The sequence below is a fragment of the Cebus imitator genome, unplaced genomic scaffold, assembly GCF_001604975.1.
Source record: "Cebus imitator isolate Cc_AM_T3 unplaced genomic scaffold, Cebus_imitator-1.0 Scaffold173, whole genome shotgun sequence".
Taxonomy (NCBI): domain Eukaryota; kingdom Metazoa; phylum Chordata; class Mammalia; order Primates; family Cebidae; genus Cebus; species Cebus imitator.
Window position 1 is genome coordinate 4134540 of NW_016107488.1, and position 20012 is coordinate 4154551.

Below are 20012 nucleotides of genomic sequence, written 5' to 3' on the forward strand. Positions count from 1 at the left end.
TCATGTAACCAAATACCACCTGTTCCCCAAAAACCTATGGAAATAAAAGAAAAAAAGAGAGAGAGTAAAAGAATTTGACTGTTGATACAGATCTAAAGCTTTTTTTTTTTTTTTTTTTTTTTTTTGAGACAAAGTTTCACTCTGTTGCTGAGGCTGGAGGTGCAATGGCACAATCTCGGCTCACTGCAACCTCCGCCTCCCAGTTTCAAGTGATTCTCCTGCCTCAGCCGCCAGAGTAGCTGAAATTACAGGTGCCTACCACCATACCCAGCTAATTTTTTGTATTTTTAGTAGAGACGGGGTTTCACCATGTTGGCCAGGCTGGTCTTAAACTCCTGACCCTCAGGTGATCTGCATGCCTCGGCCTTCCAAAGTGCTGGGATTACAGACATAAGCTACTGTGCCCAGCCAAAAGCTTTTTTTCTCACAAAGGTGACTTAAAATATGGCCGCAAAGATTATAACCAACACCAACTCATCAAGTATAGTCTTGGGGGAGGTTCTTTTAAATTCCAAGAGTCACAGAATCTCCAAAGGTAAAATGAGACGCATCATATAATGCAAAATGCAGCTGTTTGCTTGTATAAATCTTTACAGTATACAAATACTTTCAAATACACTACCTCAAATAATCCTCTCCTAGCCGCATTCTATAAAATAAAAAAATCAAGGCCCAGAGAAACTAGGAGAATGTCCATAGATTGGAACCACTATTTGAGGACTTGCTGCCATCACTCCTGATGCTATTATTTGTAATTCCTTGATAATGTTTTAACACTTGGGCTACTTAATTGGATCCAGTGTGTGATTAGCATACGTTTTTAAAATTTGAATACTTTTAGGCAATCCATGTACTTTCCAGCCCAGTTCAATCTTCCCACTACTACCAATATTACCAATTCATGTGTGTGTGACATTATCCTGAGTTTATTTTCTTTGGTAGTAATTACCTGCTTGAACACTTGGGGTCTTAGCCATCTGTTTTTTCTTAAGAGGCTGATCAACATTCAATAGCAACAATTCTTTAAAAATTCTTCAAAAGAGTCTATGTGACTTTGTACTGTGATTTGTAACCATGTTTACTTACTAAGTGGTTATGATAACCCAAACTTTTTACTTTTCAAAAAGGCTTTTGCATATTCTATTTAATGGTGAAACTAAAAAGTGAAAATATAGATGGGTTAGACAGTCTATAAATTAAAAAGTAATAGAAATAAAATAATTAACCAGTGTTAAATTCTACTGATATCTCTAAATATATTGTTTCCAGGCAAAAGAAATGGACTATTTGATGCAAGTATTATACAATACTTCTTTTCCCCTTGGCATGAGACAGAAGATCCATTTATAAGAGACCCATTAATAGCCAAAAAATGTTGATTTACAAGAGTAGAGTATCACCTCCTATCTTTGCTCAAAACTCTAAAGACGTCTAAGAGTATCTGAAACCATTCTTCTGAGATGGTACCAACAGCAAACGTATTCCACAAATTCTACAAATTTTTTAAAAAGAACTAATCATGTGAATGCCCAAATTATGATGGCATTCCAAAGAACATCCATGAGCACATTTCTGACACCGTCGCTTAGCATATAAACTTCAATGGCCAGGCACGGTGGCTCACACCTGTAATCCCAGCACTTTGGGCGGCCAAGGCAGGCGGATCATGAGGTCAAGAGATTGAGACCATCTTGTCCAACACGGTGAAAACCCGTCTCTACTAAAAATACAAAAATTAGCCGGGTGTGGTGGCGTGTGCCTGTAGCCCCAGCTACTCAGGAGGCTAAAGGAGGAGAATTGCTTGAATCCAGGAGATGGAGGTTGCAGTGAGCCAAGATCATACCACTGCACTCCAGCATGGCAACAAAGCAAGACTCCGTCTCAAAAAAAAAAAAAAAAAAAAAAAAAAAAAAAAAAAAAAAAAAAAAAAAAAAAAAAAAAAAGCACACTTTATTCAGTGAACAAGATCTGAATGAGGATTGTACTCTAAAGCTTTCCTTCACAACTGTCAGTAAGAAATTCTTTGTGGAATTTTAGTTTTGCAGTCTTATACTATGAAACCCCAAAAAGGTCCTTCTGCTTGCATAAATATAATGGGAAAAATTATTAGCTCACTTAGGCACCTTGAAAACTAGTATTAACAAATCATAACGGTCTAAAACTTTTTTATAGCATGCAAAGGTTAAAATCATGAAAAAGAAGCCCTTTTGAACCTTCTTTAAACAGGTTAGTGTAAAAACCAGCTGGAAATAAAATGAACTGTCAAAATCTGTTTGCTTTTCGCCCGATTTTTTTTAGTTACAGGCAAAATGAGAACCATTAGAATTATTTTTCAGAAAACTTGCCACCAGAGGGCAGTTTACTTGTAATTAAGGTAAGAGTCTAATGTTTCAAAATTTAAGAATCTGATAATTACCAGTAGGTAGGAAATGAACAAAGAATGATTTTATAAACCTGCTTCAAGGTTATTTGAGAATTTTAATATCAAAGATTTAAAAACACTGATGCTACTGAAAGCATATTACTATTGTAATATAGGTATAAAATTATAGCTGCCAAAAAACCATTTCAGAAAAAGTATAATAAACACAAAATCTCAAATAGAGTTGTAATAAGTCTCCTTACAGATAACTTTGCCACAATACTAAAAGGCAAACAAAAAACCCTCTGGTAAGCTATTAGAATAAATGTTTACTTATTTAGAAAAAAATATTTTTTATTCCCAACAATATATCCATATAATTAAAAACATAACTAAAAACATAAAAGAGCACAAATTAAAATATTTTCCTTGAAATGGTTTCAATATTTTTCATTTCCTTTTTAGAGGAAATGAGGTCTTGCTATGTTTTCCAGGCTGGACTCAACTCCTGGGCTCAAGCGATTCTCCCATCTCAGCCTCCCAAGTCATTGGAATTGCAGGCATGCACCACCATGCACAAGTTCCAATATTTTTCTAAGAAATGTTTCTTTTGCTTATATTTTGAAATTAAGGACTGTCCTCAGGACAGAGAAATAAAGTTCATTAAAAAAAATTAATTCAAGGCCAGGCACGATGGCTCACACCTATAATCCCAGCACTTTGGGAGGCCGTGGCGGGTGGATCACAAGGTCAAGAGATCAAGACCATCCTGGTCAACAAGATGAAACCCGTCTCTACTAAAAATACAAAAATTAGCTGGGCATGGTGGCTCGTGCCTGTAATCCCAGCTACTAGGGAGGCTGAGGCAAGAGAATTGCTTGAACCCAGGAGGTGGAGGTTGTGGTGAGCTGAGATTGCGCCATTGCACTCCAGCCTGGGTAACAAGAGCAAAACTCCATTTCAAAAAAACAAAAAAAATTAATTCAAAATAAGCCCAATAGCACAATAGCCCAAAAAGGAAGTTTAGCTAAATAGACAAAGTGGGTTTTTTGTTTATTAAAAAGGTCATTTCTAAACACTCTAAAAGATGAATTATATCCTTTGGATATTACTAAGTTGAACTGCCAAACGCAATATTATGAATTCATAGTATCAAGACCCATTATTTTAGAGAAATCTAAGTATATGACTGTATCTTCTATAAATTAATGACAAAAAAAAGTAGCTATTTTATTCTGCATCACTACAAGTTTTATATCTGTGTCTTCAGTGTCTTGGTTTGTTACTTAAATGGTCTATTACTGTTGGAACACTAGGCAATAATGGTTGTAAAGCTCCAAATTTGTAGGATTAAAAAAAAAACGCTACAAACTGAGTTTTTTAAAGTACATAAAAGTTTAAAGTAAACCTGTGATTAAATTCACAAATTCATAATCTAATGACTTGATATTTATTAGTATTTGTTTTAAGGGCAACTTAATGAAGACAATGATACTAATATTAAATTTATCTTCCCCAACTTACTCCCTCCCTGTTCTTTGGTTAACAGGACTCCCCTCTTTTGCAGAACTTAACTGCTTCCTATTCTGTTTCTGTTGACACTGCCATTCAAAATCCCACGTTCTCAGGTTTTTAGGGAAAAACAGTTGGATACACTATCTGCATTGGGAGGGAGAGAGTAAAGAGTAGAAAGGCAAAATCTATTTCTATAACTTCCCAAAGAGGGAGATGTTTATCTTTGCATTTCCTTGAGGGCCATGATATAGGGGAAGTCTTCCCTTCACTAAAAACTATCAGAATTTCCCCCTCCCTTCATAATATATTGCTATAAAATCATGTAAGCCTTTTTCCTATCAGGGTATTACTCTTAATCATTTCTAGTCATCAGCCTAAAAGACCTATGTTAATTACTGTTAACTTCTTATACTGATCTTAAAAAGCATCCTAATATTTTAGAGATGCATAATTAAAAATTTGCTGATAAGTGATTTAAAATAACATGAAATGATGTAAACCAGGAGAAGGGAAAGTGAACAGGAGTGGGGGTAGGGCACATTTGGCCATAGTCAAGGATTGTGAAGGCTGGGAGATAAGAATACGGAAGCTCATTATACTACTCTATTTTTGTGCATGTTCAAAATTTGCCATAACATAAACTTTTAAAAAGACCTTTGTTGGCCCATCACCTGCTTAGACTGATAATTCTCAAGGATCTCAATGTACCACTTTCTTGGAGTTTCTCCATTCAATCAGCCTTGAGGAAGGAAATATTTTTCCCTTCCCAAAGCTCAGAATTATTTTATAAACAGTTTCAAATATTTCCACATGCTTAAAAAGAGCATTATGAGTCAACAATGCATATATCCCTAAGACCCCACACCATTAAATCTTTAGGAAATCCATTTCCTAACCCACTCTTTTTATTTATTGCATTACTTTTCCCCTTATGTAGACAACTCATTTACTAATTAATATTTATGCACCTGTCAGAATTGCCTTTATATAACTGAATTCCATAATACCTCTTAGATTACAATCTCCAAATGGACAAGGATTTAACTTCCTTGTACAGGCATTGCTCAGTGACAGCTGTTAAACTGTCACAGAAAATGTGTGTCAATTCTAAACAACTAGAAAGGAAACATATTTCTCTGTTATCCTGTGTTGACTGATGAGGTTGGATATACTGTATACTGTGAATTATTATAGGGTCATAAATAACTCATCTCTAGACTATAAATTTCACTAGACAAAAAAAGTACAGAATCAAGCAAACAACTGAGACATCAATGTGATTTTTCTTTCCTTATTTTTCCAGTTACACCTTAGATCACAGTTTTACCAGTTTCACGTAAGACCTCAAAATCATGGCACCTCTATTATTTGTCATGGACTGAAGACAAGAAATGTGTGTTCAAATTAACCTTATTCTAACAATAAGGTAATTAAGCTCAAAGAAAAGCTGATTTTTAACTACAAATATTCTCTGTTCTTTTGCAAGATAACATTTTTAAACCTGCTTAAATCCAGAGAGATTTTTATTCCACAATTAGATTTTTACATCAATAAAATCTTAGATATAACAATATAGATGAAGAAACAATTTAATTTGCATTGAAATAAATATTAGACATACAAAGTACATACAGTGAAAAAGGGTCACAATAAATTACAAGTAGAGACATTATTTCGCTCCATCACCAAAGAAAGCCCTTGATACTTCCAATTTCACACCATCAAATTTATCATTCTTGCTGATTTAAGCAGAACACAAAACAAATATGGATCCCAGGGCTTACTTTCACAGGTACCAGCATGGATAATTTACTACAGTGATCCAATTTGGAAATCAGTAGGGACCAGTAAATCACTGCATAAAGAAAGAGTGAATGAGGTCCTTTTTCCTTAGTGTCAGCAGGCTATGATTATTATGTTTATTAGATTTTCTTGAAAGGACTTCCACATTTTCTCAAATATGCAGGAGAACTATACTTCCCCTTTGAGCCCTACATTAGCATTTATGTGCTTTGGTCTTGAATACAGGGAAGTGAATTTTTCAATTTATTTTATAAATTTATATAGTCTGGATAGTATTGGCCTGAAGAATGTAACTCCCCAGTCTGTACCAGTATTAGATATTAAAAATGGATTCAGGAGAAGTTACTAAGAAATGCTGACATACTGCATATACAAATTTTTAGTTCAATATATCCCATTATATAAAGCACCAGAAGTAACGCATTTATAAATCAAGCCATTTTTTATGACCCTGTTTCTAACCTTTGTAACCCTTTTACATTTGTTCCAATAAACACACATCATAAATGTTACTTGCTCAACATTTCACCTATTTGGTCTCAACTTAAAAATATATATGTAGGCAAAAGTTAATATCAAAAGGAACTGCACTATCTAAAAGTTACAAAAGAAAATAGCAAAAGTTTGGAATTAAACTGTCATGAACCGAGAAAAAAAGGTTATTTCCAAAGTGCTAAGCGTAGGCTATAACATGAAATGACTCTTAGGCCATTCTTTCTCCTGGAATATGAGCTAATTTTTAGATTCCAGTAAAGATATCCATCTATAATTTTTTCCTATTGTTTTCTAAGAAAGGAATCTGCTCTAGATTTTAAAATACTTTATCTCGTCACATCAACTCAAACAATGCAGGTCAAATTTCCTATATGCACAAGAGGAGAAACGCTATAGAGTTAATTCATCATATAGGAATATGTTCCTTCTAAAGAACCCACATGAACACTGCCTTAGAACATAAATATTTCCTAGAATAGTTACCACCAGGAAACCTCCCAAACTTTTAGCAGCTCCTTTATCCTTAATAGCAGATCCAATCATAACTTTCTACCCTGAATATAAGACTGTTCCTTAAAACAATCTCTGGAAATAACTCCTAGATTTACACAGGTATGCCTTTGGTATACTAAATGTTGAGCTATAATATTATATAGGCTCTGTGGAATTTTCCTAATCCTAGAGAATTCCAATGAGTTGAAGAGAAACTAGTTGTCTCAGTCAGGCGTGGTGGCTCACACCTAAGCCCAGCATTTGGGATGCCGAGGCAGGCAGATCACTTGAGGCTGGGAGTTCAAGACCAGCGTAATCAACATGGTGAAACCCTGTCTCTACTAAAAATACAAAAATTAACTGGGCATGGTGGTGCACGCCTGTAGTCTTAGCTAGTAGGAAGGCTGAGACATGAGAATCCCTTGAGCCCAGGAGGTGGAGGCTGCAGTAAGCTGAGACAGCACCACTGCACTCCAGCCAGCGCAAGAGAGCAAGACTGTCTTAAAAAAAAAAAAAAAAAAAAAAAGAGAGAGAGAGAGAAACTGGTTGTCTCTACAAGCCAAGTTTAATTTTCAAATCTAGGTACCATTCCTGATACAATATCTACAAATTTCAATATGCTTTTATATTATTATGAAAAGTCTAAATTTCAAAAGAGGTTGAACTGGCTATATCTAGTTTATCTACAAAATGATAACGAAAACATTTTAAATACCACTTGCTATACATCTGAAAATGAAGAACAGACAATTGTGTATTAGTGTATTTCAGTGTTTTAGGCACTTAGCATGAAGAGAAAAAACTGTATAGACCATGATTTGAATGATGTCACTCCAAATTGTGGCCTATTTTGCTGTTTTCCTAGAAAGCACGTACTGACAGAGTACTTCTTTTGAATAATTCAATATTTTAAAAAGTAGGCCAGGCATGGTGGCACAACTGAGGTCAGGAGTTCAAAACCAGCCTGGCCAACATGGTAAAACCCCATCTTTACTAAAAGTAAAAAAATTAGCCGGGCATCATGGCAGGTGCCTGTAATTTCAGCTACTTGGGAGGCTGAGGCAGGAGAATTGCTTGAACCTGGGAGGCAGAGGTTGTAGTGAGCTAAGATCACACAATTGCACTCCAGCCTGAGCAACAAGAGTGAAACTGTCTCAAAAAAAAAAAAAATTTTATTTAATATATTTTTTCAATCTCGAATGATTACATATTTAAAAGGGCCAAGGAATTCAGATACTTAGTTTTACAGCTGACTCAGCACTTTTGGTAGCATTTAACCTTCCAACACAACATGTGAAAATGGTGGGGCTACCTGAGGAAAGAGTGCCACCTACTGATAATAAACATAACTGTCCATGGCTACTTCCTTGAAGTTTTCATTTCCAAGTATCAAAACCAGTCAAACTTGCGCGACAGCTTTGAGACTCAGATTCTACAGAGACTGAAGAAGGAAGAGGTGGTGATCAGAATAACTATGTTAACCAAACTAAACTCCTTAACATTAGCATTAAAATTATTCATCTCAATCTCTCAAAATTAATTTATTCTGAACTAAAACTTAAAAAAAAAAAAAACCTAAATCTCTCAGTTCTGTTTGTCTTAGTACACATATACTCATCTTCTTTTCCAGAAAAAAAATATTATTTGTGTCCTAAACTTGCAAACCTAACCCAAATTTTTGATCTGGACTTTTAGGAAGAAGGATGTATTGATAGCTTTATAATTCTTACCTCTATAACAGAACCTATTAATTTTTCATTACTTTTAGTTCAGTATTACATTATAGCTGACCCTGATTTTCTCTGTGAGGAACATTCTTAAATATTCAAATCAATTTTCTATAAAAAGTTTGCTTTCTTTCTTCCAGGAGCATTTGCCTCTAAATTTTATTCCAAAAAAAAATTAAATACAAATTGCATTTAAGAAATTTCTTTTTAGGGTTAGAGTTGGGGGAAAAAAAGAGAAATTTCTCTTTAGACTGATGTTAGAGTTGAAATTAATAAGGTACCAACTATACAAAAGGATACAGAATCCTTGCTAAAATAAAGTAGATTTTATATAAGGCTTCCACCTATCCAAAAGGGTTTAATATTTAAAAGTGCTAGAACAATGGTACTATACCACTTCCTGAAGATTAGACACTCTGTATGTTAAAGAAGCTTCTTTTAAACCTGAACTAACAATAAGTTCAACGATGCAGTAAAGAGTTGATTTCTCTTACTGCATTCATTCTATATATTGCTATTGTATTTCCTTAATTTTAACTTGATAGATATACATGTAACACTATTAATTTCAAATTCCAAATCAGCTGGTTGTAGATATTCCTACTGTAGAATTTCTAACTATGAGTTCATGCAAACTAAGCATCTAGTAATGCTCAAATTGTAAAATTTACTTGTTCATGAGTTTAAGGGTACCTTTTTTGTATATTAAGCCTTCCTTTAAGAAACAAATCTATGTTTCAACCTGTCAAACATGAGTATATCAGAAATATAATTCTGCTATAATGACACAAAAACCTCCATTTATAGCACAGAGTGTTGTTTTATATTGTAGTAGTTTTAATGTTAAAACCAACATGGATTATTGACCAATTATCTTGACCAACAGTATTTTTTAAAATAAAGAGGAAACACTGAAAGCAGAGACATGCTTAAAGATCTTTAGAAGACAATCATGGTTTTAAAAAAATCATGGATCATGGTATAAACAGAGCACACAAAAAAAAAATAATAAAAAAAAAACTGTTGAAATTCAAATAGGTTTTATACTTTACCTAGCAGTATTGTTCCAGGGCTAATATCTTACTTTAGATAAATGTTCTACAGTTATATAAAATGTTAACATGAGAGGCGCTGAGTATAAAGGGTATGCAAAAGAACTCTCTAGGCCGGGCATGGTGGCTCAAGAGGTCAGAAGATTGAGACCATCCTGACCAACGTGGTGAAACCCCATCTCTACTAAAAATATAAAAATTAGGCGGACATAGTGGTGAGGGCCTGTAGTCCCAGCTACTCAGGAGGCTGAGGCAGGAGAATCGCTTGAATCCATGAGGTGGAGGCTGCAGTGAGCCGAGATCACGCCACTGCATTCCAGCCTAGGTGACAGCGTGAGACTTTGTCTCAAAAAAACGAAAAAAAAAAAAAAAAAATCTCCCTTGTACATTTCCAACTCCTCCATAAATCTAAAAGATTTTTTTAAATTATAGGAAAAAACTAATAGCTTCAACATAAATATGCCTTCAGCTGCCAAAATTTCTTGATATAATTCAAGACTTCATTTTTAAAAACGTAATTAGAAATCCATATTATGTTTACTTAATATTACAGTCATTTTATTGCTTTAGAAAGTTTAGTTTCTAAAACCATTAGGTTACTTATATAGTGACAATGAGATTAGCCACACACACAAAATCAACTGCATATTATGAGGCTGCTTCTCCAACCTGGTGAACAAATATTACAAAAATACAAAAATAGCTGATTATATTTAAGCTATGAAGTATAATTTTTCATGTATTTATCCTAAGAATATCCCCTTTCTTTTTTTTTTTTTTTTTTCCTAAGACGGGGTTTCACCATGTTGGCCAGGATGGTCTCGATCTCCTGACCTCGTGATCCGCCCGCCTAGGCCTCCCAAAGTGCTGGGATTAAAGGCATGAGCCACCACGCCCGGCAGAATATCCCCTTTCTATAGATTAGGAAGATGAACAAAAATAAAAATAATGCTACTGATAAATTACTAATGAATGTATTTGAGAAATCCAAATTACATGCAGACAGAAAACTGGTCACAAAAACCATTACATTACACTAAATCTGTACAATGTTTTAAACATTTCCAATCATGCAACGGTAGCAAAGATCAGTATGAATTTTATAAAAGAGTTGATGGGAACTCTATGAACAGGATTTAACACATTTTACAACCCAAATCAAAGTTGCATAATACATCCAATTCCCCTAAATGTATCTATGCATTAAGAGACTGGAATGCACACTATTCCCCCACAACTCTTCCCCTTACCCCATTCCTAATCGATTACCTTAATCTTCCATTTAACCTTTTAAGTCAGATTTGATGGGTAAACATGAACTCTACAAGATACTCTCCATTAGCATTTCAGAACAGACACATATAGTCAGATGCTGAATCTTCAGTTACATTCCTTTCAAAAGGCATCTAAACTGTTGCAATTGTCTATGAAAATTCAAGCCTAAGAAACCAAGAAAACCAGCAGTCAAGATTCTGAACTAGGTAGTTCTACAAACTATAATACGAATGTATATATGCCCACATTAGTAAAGAAGGATTTCCTATTTGAGAAATGTTTCTCAATGGCTCTCTGAAAGGAAAGCTGTGTCACTGCTGCTTTCTGCTTTCAATGGCGAGGTGACCCCAAAAATTTATCCAATTGGCTAAGACACTTACAGTTGAGCCTTTTAAAACATACTTAAGGCCACAGAAGTACTTATGGAAATAAAATTTTAGAAGGTCATAGTTTCAGATACATAGAATTCTTATAATGGTACATTCAAAACACATCTGTCCTAACAAAGCAGCATAAAACCAATTAAAAAACAATTAGAAATTAAATACACTGAGAAATGTTAAAATCATTAACCAAAATTACTGAATGGTAGAATACTGTCTCAAAATGTACTGAATTCACATATGTGTATCAACATAATGAACTCATGCCAGATAAAAACTCAGGTTACCAATTAGGTTGAAACAAATTTTAGAGCTATTTTTACAGGAGAAATAAATGTACTTCATAATATAGGCACAACAGCATCTTTTTTAAAAAAATTGGTACATTTATCACTAGATACAGACTTCTTTAACCATTAGCAACACAGCGCAGTAAAATTTTCTCAAACTTCTTAAGCTTGATTTAACATGCCAAGAAAATGATTATTTTTCCACTGAGATGCATTTATGTAAATTATGTAAATTGGATTGAGGTCAGTGTAACACCTGGAATTTACAAACCCTAGCAGAAGTACCAGCTGCTAATAATGCTTATACTATATTTATAGCTTAACTAGATGTTAAACTACGGAACTGTTGGTGCCAATCTGCTTATAAAGGCAATGCTCTGGAGACAAAGTCTTCTCACAAACAGTGGGCAAGCAGGTTTCATTATTATGTGTTCAACAACAATCCTCAGTTCATTAAATAAGGTCCTGCAAGATAAAATAGTTTTCTTTGAGAAATACAAGGAAAAAGCAATACACAGGCTTACCTCACTTTATTGCACTCCACAGATATTTCATTTTTTTACAAACTGAAGGTTTGTTGCAACACCAAAGACTATCAGTGTACTACAGCAAGACTATCAGTGCCACTTTCCAACAGCATGTGCTCACTTCATGTCTCTGTGTCACACTTTGCCAAAATTCACCCACTATTCCAAATGTTTTCATTTTCACTGTATCTGTGATGGGGATCTGTGATCATGCTCTTTGGTGTTACTATGGCAATTGTTTTGGGGCACCACAAACTGTACCCATGTAAGACGAAGCACTTAATCAAGGTCATTCCTGGTTGGTCTCTTTCCCTCTCCTCAGAACTAGCTATTCCCTGAGACACAATATTGAAAGCAGGCCAATTAATAACCCTATAATGGCCTGTAAGTCCTCAAGTGAAAGGAGGGCTCCCATGGCTGTCACTTTAGATCAAAACTAGAAATGATTAAGCTTAGTGAAAAAAGCATGTCTAAAGCCAAAACAGGCCAAAAGCTAGGCCTCTTGTGCCAAATAGCCAAGCTGTGAATTCAAAGGAAAAGTTCCTGAAGGAAATTAAAAGTGCTATTTCTGCGAACAGATGCATGACATGAAAGAACAGGCTTACTGCTGATAGTAATGCTGTTGCGTGCTACAGTACAGCATAAATGTAACTTTTGTATGTACTGCAAAACCAAAAAATTCTTCTGACGGCTTTATTGTGATATTCACTCTACTGCGGTGGTCTGGAACCACTCCCGTAATATTTCTGAAGTATGCCTCTAACGCTAAACAAATGCTGATGAAGGAATACACCATAGCCATTAGAGAATTTGAAATAAAGGAATAACTAGAATGCAGTGTAGAGAAAACACAAAATACACACAATAAAATTCTCAGACTGAACATCTATATCTTTCATGGGTGGAAATACTCATTTAACAAAGGTATTTAACAAATGGTATCTCTGAAACCTCAGATTAGGGATAATTTATATACTTTCTTTAGAGTAGAGTCATATCATTTTCACATTTAACTTAGGTAATTTCAACAAGTTTTTTCTAAAAAGGGAACAAGAAAACATGTATAACATGGGCAGTGTTATATATTTATTCACCCACTATTTCCTTAAATTACATATCGTCCCTCAGAGATTTCCTCCTCTGTAAAATAATCGAGAGTTGTGGTGAAGTTTAAATGCAACATAGAAGATGCTCAATAAATGTTACTTCCCAGCTGGATCATTATACTGAACTATGACTTTTTTATGCCTTCAGACTTAAGCTCAAGTCCTCAACGTGACACCTAATACCCTCCACAATCTAGTCTCAATCTAATTTTCTGCCCTATCTCCTGCCACTCCCTGCCCTCACTACTATCATCATCAACTTATGTTGCATGTTTGTGCCCAAAACTATGTGGACTTGGCCTTCGTCTTAACTGCTCACTACTTACAAAGTATTATCTTTTTTTACAAAGTATTATTATTATTATTTTTTTTTTTTTGCAGGACAAAGAGTCTTTACTTTTAAATGATTATTGATACACCAAGTAACAACATGTAACAAGTTCTCGAATTCTATCATCTAGTAATTTTGGTTAAGAGAAACCAAAAGCAGCCCAATTACACTAGTATTCACGATTCTAACCATTAGCAAGAATGGACTACTTTAAGGCTGGCTGCTGGTTCACACAGGTTACAAATAACTATTTACTACTTTTTCATAGATAAAGCCCCTGACCTTCAAGAAAGTATTAGGGGAAAAAATCATTTAATCCCTTCCTTTCTTCAAAGAATTGTTATATGTTTTTTTTTTTTTTTTAAAAATACTAGATCTAAGAAAGAAAAAGTCAACACTATTATCAAAGTATTATCACATAGTGTACACATCACATATATATTATACAAGCCAGTATATACAAAATCATGTATACTGTACTGACATTTATAAGTGATATGAAGGCTCATCAAGGGTTATCTTAAGCATTCACAATTTTCACCTTATGTGCTGACTCATCCTGTGTAAAGATACAGCTCCTGTACTACCTTTCTGTATCCTGTTTTATGATTAGAAAAAAAGCAACAAATCTACTTTCCTAAACAAGTGTTTAATATGCTTGCACTGGAAGACAGGAATAATAATATTTGGAAGGATGCCTATTTTTCCACAACCTGCCCTTCCTGTATCTCCTGTCTTCATGAGAGCACCATTATAACTCTCTTAGGATTCCAGGCCAGAAATCTGCAAGTCTTTAACTTACTCTTTTCTCCCAAGCCCTAATATCCTACCTCCTAATATCTTTCATATTTGTTCCCTTATTCTTTTACCAATGGATCAGTTCAGGCTCTAGACTGCTAACACTCTCCAAACTGATCTTTTTCTTCTCTTGGTGAGCCTGCAATCCATTTTCTGGAATATTTCTAAATTCGATTTCATCATGGGGGTTCCTAACCCCTCCATGTTACAAACCCGAAAGGCTCTCCTTACCTCAAAACAAAATCCAAACCCTTCCATAATCTAGTCCTACCTGAACTGTGCTCAAAGGGAACTGAGTTTTAAGTTTTATGACTTTTATTTAAATGGTCACATGTGGTTGCTGTGCTATACTGGACAGCACAGCTATAGACAACCTATACTAGATATCCACAAATAACTGAAACCACCAACTTGAGAATATTGTAGGTGAAAATGGCACAACTGTGAATACAGATGGTCTCAAAACCTTTAGTTAAAAAAAGTGTAGTATTGAAAACATACTTTTGTAGCCTGTTTATCAATATTTATAAGTAGAAATATTTTCCATTACCTTTCCACTGGTTTGATTTAAAATGCGTGCTTAAAAGAGATCTTTGAAGATGTTTATTAACACATACTTGTGTTACCTCGATTCATTGCTATCCTTTCCTTTTTAGTCCACTGAAAACTAAGTTCTAGATGTACTAATATGATTTAAGGGTATGTAGAGAAAATGGGAATGGAGGAGGAGGCACAAAGAAGCACAGAAAAACAAATGTGCTGATTAAAATAATGGATGTCAGGGCAAGAGACTATAAGATAATGACTAAAACGAATATAGGGACAAGAAAGAAAAAGGCTAAAACTCATGAAATCAAGTAAGAATAAATGTTAGTTTGCTACTAGAGACTCATTAAGAACAAATGTCTACAATAAGCTCTATTTTAGAAAGTATTATTAAAAAAAGACATTGCCTAAAAGAGCACAAAAACACTCTGAAAGGAAAATGAGATCATAGAATAATAAACTAGTAAGAACCTAACAGAGTCTAAGTACTTCTAAAATATTACTTCACTTCACCCCCACAAGTCATTTCCTCTACCAATAAAGAAAGCCAAATTTAAATAACTTGCCTAGTCATGCAACTGGTTAATGATGGGCCAGCATTCAAATTCAGTTCTTTTTACTGTATTTACAAAAATATAATATACAGATTGCTCTAATGTACTCATTGAATTTCTGGCTGAATTCTATATTATTTTAAACTTGAAAATACACTATATTACTATTAGTATCTGAATATCATTTTTTAAGCCATTAAAAACATCTATTCATTTTAGTTTTGCTCTAACGCTTAAGATCAGAGTGTATAATTTAGTGTATATTAATTTAAGCCCCCATTCCTGAAAACTATAGTAATTCCCTAAAATTTCTGCTTCCCCATTTTTCTGTTTCAAACACTTCTGGCACAAGGCTATCTGAAGAATGTTCTCACCATGTCAAAACCATCATTCCCATTCACCTAAAAGATAAATTCCAAACTTCTTACCCTAAAACTCAAGTAGTTTTATAACATGGCTCCAATATACCTTTCTAATCTTAGCGTCAGCAATTCACCATTCAGACTCTCCATTTAGTCAAACTAGGTCTACATAACATTCCTCAAATATAGCTTGTGCTCCTTATCTCTCTTGCTTCTACTATTTCCCCACCTAAAGTGTTTTTCCCTGTTGTCACTATTCAAAAGCTTTACTCTCTCTACAATTTCAATTTTGTGAAACCTTCCTGGGCTCATCTATCTTCTAGCCCAATGATCTCTCCCTTCTGAGGAGAACAGTACTGATATGATAAAGCAAACCTATGGCATTACTGGGTTGTGAATACTGTATCCTAACCATTGTTTATCTAATTGACATGTACTTTTGTTTCTTCAACTAAGAAAGTTGAGAGTGGAACCTATATTTTACACATTTTAAAATTTGCTAAGTTTTAACAGTGCTTTAGAGGTGGCGTAGATAACTCCAGTCTCAGTTTCCAAAAAGAAATACAATCACTTCCTCACCAACCCTAGTACATTTTAAGGCCTAGAACTTAAATTTACAAAAATGCTGCTTCCTTCTAAATTCTAACACATTAGCTAAACAACTCTTCAGAATTATAAATACTATGAATTCACAATACTTTCAACAAATAAAACATGTTTAAAATAATCATCAGCTTACCGACAATATGGATTTCTTCGAGACGAATATCTAAGAGTAAGAAATCGATAATATATAAAAGGTTGGAGCAAACTTCCTTGACCACTGAAATAAACAAATACAAGAGTGATAAATATACAATATCAATTCACGTGTATACTCTCAAAACTTAAAGGCAATTCAACTGGTGAATATGTGTATCTTCATTCATCAAATGGTCATAGTGAAATCTATCATGTCTAAATCCAAGTTATCCTTAAAAAGAACATCATAGAATGTATATGATTAGTAAAGAGTAAAATGCTATTTTTATAAATGTATTCTTGTATATATTACTTTTGAAATTTTTAAAATACTAAATCAGAGAACGTTACATAAATACTTTGGTAATTACTAACTGATGAAATCAAACTGTAAGGCTTCATAAAATATGCAAAGTGACTTATTTTACATATAGTAAAAAAAAAAACAACAAACATTTCCCCCCACCAAAAAAATTATACTGGGTCATCATTAGTAAATCTACATGGCCTATACTAATTATTTTTCTTGGTTAAAAAACACAATTACAATATCCAAAGAATTATATATATGTTTATGAAACTCCAAGTCTGGAATTCTTCCCTAAGAAAAACTATCTGAATTAAGACATTCACTGAACTACAAATAAAATGTGGCAACAACCTAATGTGAAAAGTAAGGAAGTAGAATTAAACAACTTATATTATGGTTATTTAATGGATTCAATATATGCAACTACCTAGAATCTTGGTTATGAAAATTACATAGCAACTTTGAAAAAAACAGAATATAAAACTACATATATTATTACAACTGTATTTTTTTAAACTGGAAGAAATACATTAGGATGCCAAATGTGTTTTATTAGGTTTTGGCCTTTTCCTCTAAACTGTATTACTTTCATAACAAAAATAATTACACGATTGCAAACTTACCACTAAACAAATCCAACATGCATTTTCCCCAATAATTTGATAAATTTTTAACTTTTAAAAGTGAAAATGTAACAGACCCAACACAGAAAACATAAATGGAAAATATTCACTTAAAAAACAAGTTTCCCATCATCCAAGTTAGCCCCTTCCTCAAACTTATACCACAGTTTCGAATATGTCCCTTCAGAAATTTATATACACAAGTGTATACGACGACTAACACTAAGATAGTCCTCACTTTGTAATTCACTAAATCTGTTTAACAACTCTAGGACAGATATGGTTTATCATTCCCAAAAAAATGAGACAGAAACATATACATGTCCTTACACACATAAACCCAACAAAATAAAAATGGAGAACACCCTACAAACTAACTTAAATCTCTTGGTGATTATCCCGTATCACAACACATAAATTATCTCAATCTTTTTTACAGCTTCAAGTATTCCACCAAATGCTTGACAAGCTCCCTACTAATGAATATTTGGGTGGCTCCAGTCAACTAGAAATGAAGCTACAATGACGCTTTTATCTGTCTTTGCACACATGTGCAATGCATGTGTAAGATAAATTCACAGACTATGCATCCATTTTTAAATACAGAGCTTAAGCATTACTGGTACAAATAACTTGTTAAAGCCTCGTAATATTAGACTGTGTGTCTACCACGAAGGACAGCAAATTAGGAATAGCAATAATGTAAGATTGTTCTTAATTTTGTTGTTTAGGTTATATTCAAGCTACCTACCTAAAGCATTAACAGCTTTTCCTAATAGGAATTAAGTACAACTTTATAAGTTGATTTTAATTTTTCCAACAAACAAAATGATTTCTCTATTTAAACATTTCTGGCAAATTCTCACCTTCTTTACAGTAACCTTTAAGATGATAAGTTTGTACAAATAACCTTTAAATAAAACATTTCAGGAGCACAACTGAATTAACGTACCAACAAAGTCAAAATCTGGTGCTCCTAAGAAAAAATTCATTATAGTTCCAAAGTGAAGTTTTTGTCTAAGTTTGCATGGCATCTCGGAATTTCATTAAAATTGTCTTAATATGATTTAAGAGGAGCATAAGAAATTATTTTGCTTACTAAACAGAATCTGGAGGTTTCAGAATACAGACATCAATTATACCCATACAAAAAAACTAGTTTTGGTATCTACCATTTGAACTTTCATCAAGTTACATGAAACAAATCATAGAACCTGGTCTGACCCAAAAGCAGGATTAAGTGACATACCCACACAAAAACCAGAAAAATGAATAAGAAAAATAAGAGAGCAAAAAGTTTCTTTTACTAATTAATAATTAAAGTTTCTAAGTGTCTGAGAAGTGAAAAGAAAAACCTACAAATGAAAGGAAAAATATTAGAATGTTGATCTTGTCCCTTTTTCTGTTGTCTCAGATTACATTACACTTGTCTTTTATGTGCTTTCAGCTTCTAGGATAAGAGAAGGCTTTTATTAAATTTTAGCATCAAGGTTTTAGAGTTAATTTACAAATACGACTGCATCAAATCTTATATTCAGCATTTATGGAATGTTGTAGGTAGAAGGATTTTAGGCATCTACCTATTTCGACTAATACTAGTTTTTAAATGGTTCAGGGAGAAGGCTCAGAAGGCTAACCAAGATAAGGTCAAATCAACTAAACTCCAGGTCCACAAAGCCCAGTAGGAAGTGTTTCCATTGTACCACTCTAGAGCTTTATTTAGATTACATTTTCTAGTTGGGACCACACAACTTAAGCAACACCTGCCAATCCTGGAGTTTTCAGAGGAAAGCACTACTTAAAAGAATGAAACAGATACACTGGTAAGAAAATCTAGAAAACTCTGTCCGTAGTTTGAAGAGACTGCTAAAGAGAGAAGTAACTGTCAAGTACATGAAAACTTTACTAGTTAATCAAGCCAAGGTACAGTTAAAATTATAAAATATAACTATATAATTAATAATGACAGTTTGTTACAAATTAACAAGATTATGAAAAACAAGTAATACAGACATTTTAAAGAACAATTTAGCATGGTCCATTAGACACAAAAGGCACCTAGCTTGTATTCAGCAAAATCAATTCTGGCATCTATGTTAAAGAAAACACTGGCATTAAGTATAAGCAGGTAAAAAACAGTTACTGCGTCAATATTTGAAAAACTAAACATTTGGAAACAAATTTCCATGATCAGGATATAAGTTGGAATGCTATGTGGCTAAACAAAAAAACAGAACCGGATATGCCAAATCAAATAGGTTATGGAAACATACAAGTGTGAAAAACATACAGAATAACACCTTTTTTTGAGGCGGGGAGGGGGAAGTGGTGAAAGGGAATCTCGCTCTGTTGCCCAGGCTAGAGTGCAGCGGTGTGATATCAGCTCACTGCAATCTTTGCCTCCCAGATTCAAACAATTCTCCTGCCTCAGCCTCCCAAGTAGCTGAAATTGCAGGTGTGCCCCACCATGCCTGGCTAATTTTTGTATTTTTAGTAGAGATGGGGTTTCATCACATTGGCCAGGCTGGCTACGAACTCCTGGCCTCCAGTGATCCACCCACTTTGGCCTCCCAAAGTGCTGGGATTACAGGCATGAGATGAGCCACCATGCCCAACTAGAATAATATCTTTTTTTTTTTTTTTTTTTTTTGAGGCAGAGTTTCGCTCTTGTTACCCAGGCTGGAGTGCAATGGCGCGATCTCGGCTCACCGCAACCTCCG

At 34.1% G+C, this 20012-nt stretch overlaps 1 protein-coding gene across 3 annotated transcripts in view; it reads right to left on the reverse strand.

Moving 5' to 3' along the window:
- Positions 1-10372: 10372 nt before the first annotated feature.
- Positions 10373-20012, reverse strand: part of TMEM33 (transmembrane protein 33) — a 20680-nt gene continuing 11040 nt past the window's right edge. For all 3 annotated transcript variants that reach the window (XM_037744420.1, XM_017544916.2, XM_017544915.2), the window contains 2 exons: positions 16358-16441; positions 10373-11859 (listed from right to left, as the gene is read on the reverse strand). In XM_037744420.1, coding sequence (XP_037600348.1) covers positions 11730-11859; positions 16358-16441 — 214 coding nt within the window. In that variant the 3' untranslated portion in view covers positions 10373-11729. The remainder of the gene's footprint in view (positions 11860-16357; positions 16442-20012) is intronic.